The following is an 8,144-nucleotide window of genomic DNA, read 5'->3' as shown; positions in this document are numbered from 1 at the left end:
ATGGACTACCTTGGAAGGTGGTGGACTCTTCCTTTGTTAGATGTTTTTAAACAGGTTGGATGGTCACCTGTCTGGGATTCATCAGCTGTGATTCCTGCATTGCAGTGGGTTGGACTAGATGACCCTTGGGTACTTTCCAAGTCTACAATTCTACGATTCTGTTAAAAGTGGGTGGAGCAATGGGTGCAAATTTTACCTTTGCACAGTAGGCTAATTTCTACAAATGCTCACACACCTCTCTCTGTCCTCTGTGCAGGCAAGCAAAAAAGCATGGTCAGGCAGTGTTGTACCAATATGGCTTGATGTGCTGTATGTTGAGGGGACGTAGAGAGTATTGATCCATGGTAGAGAATACACTTTGCATGCTCACAGTCCCAGGTTCAATTCCTGGTACCTGAGATGAACAAAACGGTATTAGGTAGCAGGGCTGAGCAGCTTGAGCCAGAAGAATGGGTCATGGAACTTGGTAGCCCAACAAGACTCGTAGAATGTAGCTCAGCAGTACAGAATCCATTTTGTGTGCCGAAGGTCCCAGCTTCATTCCCCAATGGCATCTCCAAGTAGAGCTAGGAATGTCCCCTGCCTGAAAACCTGGAGACCCACTGCCAGTCAGTGTAGGCTCTACTGAGCTAGATAGACCTATGGTCTGAAGTGTTATAAGTAATCTTCCTAAGTTCTTATTCAGTTCAACCCATACAGAACCATGAGGACTAGGGTCTTTCTTTTATTTTTAGGTGAAATACAATAGCTCTGTGGTAGAGCATCTGCTTTGTACACAGGTCTCAGGTTCAGTTCCCAGCTTCTCCATGTAAGTCTCTCCTAGACTCCCTGCCTGAAATTCCCGAGAGCCACTGCCCATCATTGTAGATCATACTGAGCTAAACGGACCAATGGTCTGGCTCGATATATAGAAAACTTTCTATCTTCCCACTTAATTATTTCATGCTGAACAATTGGGAGTAGAATCTTTATTTGGGGGGGGGAGAGGGGTGCAGCTCAGTGGCAGAGCACCAGATCTGCTTTGCAGAAGGTCCCAGGTTCAATCCCCAGCAGCATCTCCAAATATGGCTGGGAAAGAGATCCTGCCTGAAACCCCTAGAGAGTCCCTGCCAGTCAGTGTAGACGATAAGGAGCTAGATAGAACCATGGTCTGACTCAGTATAAGGCAGCTTTCTATGCTGTTTAAAAAAACTGTTTAAAGGTTTTGGAACAGAGGGGTTTGTTTAAAGAAACTCTTCAGGATTCAGAAACACTCTAAAGCAGGCATCCCCAAACTTCGGCCCTCCAGACGTTTTGGACTACAATTCCCATCAACCCTGACCACTAGTCCTGTTAGCTAGGGATCATGGGAGTTGTAGGCCAAAACATCTAGAGGGCCGCAGTTTGGGGATGCCTGCTCTAAAGGCAGCTTCTTAACTCTCATCATCCACTGACCACTGGAGCATGCTAGCTGGGGCTGATGGGAGTTGTAGTTCAACAGTTATTTTTTTGGGGGGGGCACAGTTTCCCCATCCCTGGATTAGACTGTAATGGGCTAGATGGGGAAATGGTGCGACAGAAGGTAAAGCAGCTATCCACATGAGCCTAACCTCAGGGGCTCTGGGTGCCCCTGTGCCTCTCCAGTGTACCTTCCCCACATGGTCCATTGTCTCTCAGGCCGCCCGGGTCTCAGCCTCAATCTTCTGCTCCCCGTGCATGTTCTCCACCTCCTGCACCTGGGCCACATTCTGCCGGATGGCAATCTCAGGACCTCCGCTGTAGATTGTGCTTAAGTAAGTCCACGTCTCCTCGGAAATCTGCCCGTAATCGGCTCCTGCCAAAAGAGCATAGGTAGCGGTAGAGAAAAAGCTGGGGTGGGGAGAGCAGCTCCAAACGGCTCCAAGCAGTAAAAGCATTATTAAATGGTGAGGGGAATTATTGCTATTGTTAACAGACAATTTAAGAGCATTGCAAAAGAGTGGTTATAGTGCTGTACAGGAGCCTTGTGAGGTAGGCTGCTACTCTTTCCACGCTGCAAGTTGCAGAAGAGAAGCCCAGCGGGAACTCAGAAGACAAGAAGAGCCTGGCTGCTAGATAAGGCCAAAGGCCCATCTAGTGAAGCACAGCGACCAGGCAGATGCCCGCATGGGAAGCCTGTAGACAGGATCCGACTGCAACACCAACTCTGCCCACTTGTGGTTCCCAGCACCTGGCATTCAGAGGCACCCTGCATCCAGCCTCACTGCTGGATCAGATAAGTGGCCCATCTAGTCCAGCATCCTGCTCTCACAGAAGTCAACCAGATGCCCGTATGTAGGACCTCAGTGCAACACTTACCACATGTGCTCCCCAGCAACTGGTATCCAGGAACATCTTGGAGGGTTGAACACACCCATCCTGGCTAATAGACACTGATAGCCTTACCCCTCCGTGAATTTGTTTAGTCCTCTTTCTAAAGCCACTCAAGGTCCTCTCCCAAGCCCCAGAATTTTCTCCTTTGCTTCAGCTTCACTAAGATCCTGTCTCTTGAGGGAGGCAGACAGAATGGAAAACAAGAAAGGAAGGGGGGGCGAGGCTGAAATAGCTGCTGTGAGGAGCCTTACCCTGCTTGACCTGCATGTGACCACTGCCTTTTGCCACAGCAATCTTGCTGTTGTCGATAGGTCCAGGCGGTTCTACGGGAAAAGAAGGAATACTAGTTAGCAGGTAGTACAGTTCAGAATTAAATTCACCATTTGTTGTTGTTTAGTCGTTTAGTCGTGTCCGGCTCTTCGTAACCCCATGGACCATAGCATGCCAGGCACTCCTGTCTTCCACTGCCTCCTGCAATAGTCCCATTTATTTATTCATAGCCCACTTTTCCTCCAAGTAGCTCAAGGTGTTGTATACACAGTTCTCCCCCTCTCCCCTCACAACAACCCTGCGGAGTAGGTTAGGCTGAAAGAGAGAGGCAGAGGCAGGTTTAGACTGCCAGGCTAGGATATGGCAGACCGGGACTCAAGTGCCCACTCACGCCATGAAGCTCACGGAGGACCTTGGGCCTAGTCTGCCAAACTCTCTGCTGTGAGGGTAAAATGGGGGAAACCATTTCCATCACCTTACATTTATCTAAAAGTTTTATCGTACTGTGACTTTGCCAGAACCACCATACTTGGGCCAGGGGCAGACGGGCTTGCCGCATGCCAGCTGGCCATCCCTACTGAATGAGGGAAACCCCCTCCCCTTCTGAGTTACTTCCAAGGCACTTGGTGACAACTCTGTTCTCTCCCCATCCCTCCTTTTCCACTGCCAACTTCCTTCCCCATCAAGACTTTACCGTTGTCCTTTCCTTTGACGAACGCCTCCCACTCGCGGAACCACTGCATGCTTATGCAATAGATGACTCCAGGAGACTCTTCGGCCTGGAAGGCCTTGTTCAGCTGATGGGCAGAGGGCAGAGAGGGGATTACTGCTATCGTCATTTGTTTTATGATGGCAGCTAAAGGCAGTGGGGGGTAGAAAACAGCAACACCGCCACCAGCCACCAGCTTTTGCAGGCTAGTTTTCAAATCTTCCTTTTATGCTGAACTGTATTTTTAAGAGCTGGCATAAGCTTCCTTGCAAGCCTCTGGAGCTGAAAGGTTTCTAAGGTTTGTGGGTATGTCTCCTGCATTTTATGGATTGTATTTTACTAAGCTTGCAGAGATAGGGAGCAGATCATTTGCTCTGTCAAGAGGTGGATGCAGACAAAGACAGCGTCAAGGGTGGCCGTAGTTAGAGTCGGACTGGTCCCTCCCCAACCACCAAAGAAGCCCGGGTGGAAGGAGATTCTGACACCAGCTGCCTGGCCACTCATTTTCAATTTGTCAAAAAGTGGGGTATAAATCTACCAAGCAAAAACATGAAATCAAAGCTGCAGACACCTTTGGGCAGAGGAAGGAAACCGTTGCTTGCAGCAAATTAACGTGCTGATTCTGAATGACATAAAAAGAGACTGTGTCCACTGCCAGTCAGCAGAATCCATAACTGGGCTGGAGCACTGTTTCGTTTGTTTATTTAATAAAATTTATTTACTGCCTGACTACAACAAAAAAACCCCTCAAAGCAGCTCACAAAAAATATAAAACGATAAAGTTATCACAAAGAAAAAATTACAACAATAATTGGAAAAATTAAAATATCAATAGACTAGAAACAGATTTAAGACTCACATCAACTTTCTAAATATCTGGGCGGGCTTTTAGCATAGAAGAGCACAGTGAAGGCGTCTGCTTGATATCAATAAGCAGTTGAGTTCTAAAGTTTAGGTGCTGCCACACTAAAGGATTTAGTTGTTACAAATGCAGAATAGGTCTTATGTGGCAGCTTCCAGATCAAGCATAAGGGAAGCCCCACATAAGGTGCAGTAGACGGAATGACACTGACAGCTAGTGGTACTACTTTGTACTACACCTATGCTTCCTCACCCCAGCAAGCCTATCTGCCTTGGGGGTACCTTGATGAAAGTGTCGATTTCAATCTTCCTCCTCTTGGCCAGGGCTTCGATCTCCACCTGGCACACTGAACACACATAGAGGTGGTTGACAGCTGGGCCCCCACCGAACCTGAACACAAAAGGAGACTGAAGCATAACCACAGAGGCAATGGGGGAGAAAGACCTCGCACACCAGCACCACATGCCCATATACTCCAAGTATTTGCGGGGTGCAGACAGCCTTAAAAAAAAAATAAGGAGACATTCCTTTGGTATCATCCAGGTTTGGTGGAATGTGTGGATCTCCAGAGGTTGTTGGACTCCAATTACTACCAGCCCCAGCCAGCACAATCCAATGGTCAGGGGTCAGGGGAGCCGGTGCCTTCTAGAGCAGTGTTGAGTCCCTAGAAGTGGGTGGACTACAACTCCCATCAACCCCAACCAGTATAGCCAATGATCTGGTTTGATGGGAACTATAGTCCAGCAACATCTGGAAGGCCAGCAACACCTGGAAGTTTCCCCATTGCTGACAATCAATTCTGAGGCCATCAGCTACAGAACTACTATGCAGGTGTAGTTATAGGTACTGTAGGTAGCCGTGTTGGTCTGCTGTAGTCAAAACAAAATTAAAAAATTCCTTCCAGTGGCACCTTAGAGACCAACTAGTAAGTTTATCATTGGTATGAGCTTTCGTGTGCATGGTCGTGTATCTGAAGAAGTGTGCAGGCACACGAAAGCTTTATTTCTCTTACGTTGCACCTTTTAGTGGCACTTCCCAGAGGGGAAAAGACCAGGTACCTGCCCTAGCTGGAATACAATAAGCAGTTCAACGTATGAGAGATTATATTGGAGGAAGGGGAGACAAAGGCAAAAGGGAGAAAAATAGAAACCAGGTGCAAAAAGCTTCACAGAAAAAATGGGCACTGAGAAGGAATTTGAAGGGACAGAAAGCCAGCATTGTGCTTGTGCTCGTGCCCCAACTAAGTTTTCAACTCGCTCTCCACTTACCCTAGGGATTAGGTACTTGCTTTTACTAAAACAAAATGAAACAAGACACCCCACCCCCCAAACTGACTCCCCTTACCTGTTGTAGAGATACTCCCAGACGTTCTGGGGAAGAATCACCACCAGGTCATCAATATAATGATATTTATTTGGAGGGATGCCTGCGAGTAAATGAAACAGAGAAGAGGGAATTAAAAACAAGGTACCTTCTGGGTAGTTGCTAACACACCGGCAGGACACAAGGAACCACCTGGGCTGTGCATGTCTGCCACCAGACGCTTAAATCGCGTGACTTCCGAGAGGAAAGCTGGCTAGCTACAAGCAGAAGCCAAGCATATCGCTGCCTCTCAGCACAGCACCAAGAAACCTTCCCTCAAGTGCAGGGGCAGCGGCAACCCTCCCTCCCCCCTCACCTCCATGGGAGCAGAGGAAGGTATGGTTGGTGATGGGGCCTGGCTCGGCAAAAGTGTTGAATTTGTTGAGCCACTCCCGAGAGATGTAGAACTGGAGCAGCCCAGGTTCCTTCATGGTCGCCAGCGAGACCACTTTCTGCCGTTCCCGCACAGCCTCCTCGCTGCTCTTCCTGGAGGAAGATTATGAGGAAAGCGCAGAGGGTGGAGGTGTCAGTATGAAGCAGCAGGAGCCACCACCATGCAGATGATGGGGCTGTTCCATGTTTAATTGCAAATAACAGGGGTTCTTTCCTATGATGCTGCCTAATTATAATTATTACTATTATTTAATTACCTGTCCTGCATACTAGGGTCCAAGGGTGGGTTGCAACAATTAAAATACTGTATTAAAAACAGCTGGCAATCATAGAAATAAGCTGGATCCTAGAAACTGAGCCAGAGTGTTGGTTCATCTAGCTCAGTATTGTCCACCATGACCAGCAGCAGCTCTCCAGGTTTTCAAACAGGAAGTTCTTCTCGGTCCTACAAGAGAGGCCACTGGGAATTGAACCTGGGACTGCATGCAAAGTAGATGCTCTGCCAGTGAACTATGGTCCTTCCCCTATAAATAAAGTTAAGATTCTAGTCTTCATGGTTCTAAATAAAGAGCTGATTTAAACAGGAAGCTGCATTGTACCAAGTCAGGCCATTGATTCACCTAACTCATGGTTATCTACAGTGGCTGGAAGCAGCTCTTCAGGATTTCAGACAGGAAGGGAGACTCCAGGCCTACCTGGAGACGTCGGGACTGAACCTGGAGCCTTCTGCATGCAGGACAGGTACTCTGCCTTTTTGTCACTCCACTTTAAGGGGACAGTGGAATTCACCAAGGAAATTCAAACTTCTAAGTTGGTTTTCATTGCAGTTCATTTGCATCCAAGTTAATTTCTATTTCTGCTACGGTACCTTGTTCTACTTTTGCATTGTTAAACTTTGTTTTGTAAGTGTCTAAGGACTAGAAATAAATAAATCTGAATCTTCCTCCCAGGGAAACACTTCCTCCTCAAGCTCTTCAGACATTTTAAAAAATACTAGTTTCCCCAGCAAGGGCCAATTACTTTCGAACATCTTACCTGTAGAACAAAACATAGGCCTCTGCATTCTGTACAACTGTTTCATGGACCTCCGTGACGTACTGATCATCAAATTCGTACCATTGGCCATTGATTACATTCTGGCAATATGCAATGTAGTGTCCACCTTTTAAGAAAGCAAGATTGGAAAGAGTCCCCAAGTGAATGACCTTGAATATTAGTATCAAAAAATCATGCATGTGAAAACAGTTCCAAATTTTACATTGGATGTAATATGTACTACTTACTGCTATAACTGTAATATTTTTATTTTTGCACAATTTGAGATTTCAACTAGAACCTCCAGACACTTTTCATATAATTTAGCATTCTGTTATTACATATACAACAAAAGCATTTTCTAGACAACCTTCAGAAGAAGCCTGGCAAATCTGGAACTATACTTGATAATCAGAGAACGGTAATATTCTTTAGGTGAAGGCAACTTTTATTCTCACTTTTTTTGTTTCATAACTTGAACTTTGTTATTTTAACCCATGTGTAAACGCATGTGCGCCTATTTTAGTTTCGTTTTTCATCTTTTAACTCATCTGTTTTTTAAAAAAACAATTCTTATTAAAGATTTTCTTGATTTACAAAAATATGTGCATTGTCTCTTTTTCAGGTTGTAAAGTCTTTTCTACAGATCGGTTACATTTGATATGAGACGTTAGTGTTGTATACAGTATAAGGTCGGGGAAGAAGAGGAGGGGAGAGGAGAGGTGGGGTGGGGTGGGGTGGTGAAACTTGTATTCTTTTATATAGTGTACGAGGGTTTTGTGTCAGCATCAACTGGGTAGATTCTCTTTCTATTCATTTATTACATTTCCTTGGTAGTAAGAGGGATTGGGAGGGCCCAGGGTGTGGTTGGTTGTCTGTAGTTGGCTGCAGTGAGTTTTGTTTGCATTTGTGAGTGGGGGAAGGATTGTTGAGTAAGTAATGTTCATTTGTATTCTGTCGGTGGGTTCTTGTTGTCTTGTTGGGCTGTGTATGTGATCATGTCAGTTTCAGTCTGTTGGTTAGCTTTTCTAGTAAGGCTATTTCCCATACGATTTGGTGCGAGTGGTCCATGTTCACTCGTGACAGGTCTCTCCACTGTCTGGCTATGATGCTTCTGGCTGCTGAGAGTAGGTGGGTTATAAGCTTTTTATAATGTGAGTGGACATTATTATCAGTAGGGCC

The 8,144-nt window shown here is 46.1% G+C and overlaps 1 protein-coding gene across 16 annotated transcripts in view; it reads right to left on the bottom strand.

Annotated features, from left to right (window-relative positions):
- Positions 1-971: 971 nt before the first annotated feature.
- Positions 972-8,144, bottom strand: part of USP20 (ubiquitin specific peptidase 20) — a 114,247-nt gene continuing 107,074 nt past the window's right edge. For all 16 annotated transcript variants that reach the window (XM_088665275.1, XM_088665273.1, XM_035113014.3 and 13 more), the window contains 7 exons: positions 6,963-7,089; positions 5,851-6,020; positions 5,517-5,598; positions 4,454-4,562; positions 3,296-3,398; positions 2,583-2,654; positions 972-1,813 (listed from right to left, as the gene is read on the bottom strand). In XM_088665275.1, coding sequence (XP_088521401.1) covers positions 1,653-1,813; positions 2,583-2,654; positions 3,296-3,398; positions 4,454-4,562; positions 5,517-5,598; positions 5,851-6,020; positions 6,963-7,089 — 824 coding nt within the window. In that variant the 3' untranslated portion in view covers positions 972-1,652. The remainder of the gene's footprint in view (positions 1,814-2,582; positions 2,655-3,295; positions 3,399-4,453; positions 4,563-5,516; positions 5,599-5,850; positions 6,021-6,962; positions 7,090-8,144) is intronic.

This window comes from Zootoca vivipara, chromosome Z2 (genome assembly GCF_965207765.1).
Source record: "Zootoca vivipara chromosome Z2, rZooViv2.hap1.1, whole genome shotgun sequence".
Lineage (NCBI taxonomy): Eukaryota > Metazoa > Chordata > Lepidosauria > Squamata > Lacertidae > Zootoca > Zootoca vivipara.
The sequence above is the reverse complement of the archived record's forward strand: the minus strand, read 5'-3'. Positions and strand labels throughout refer to the sequence as shown.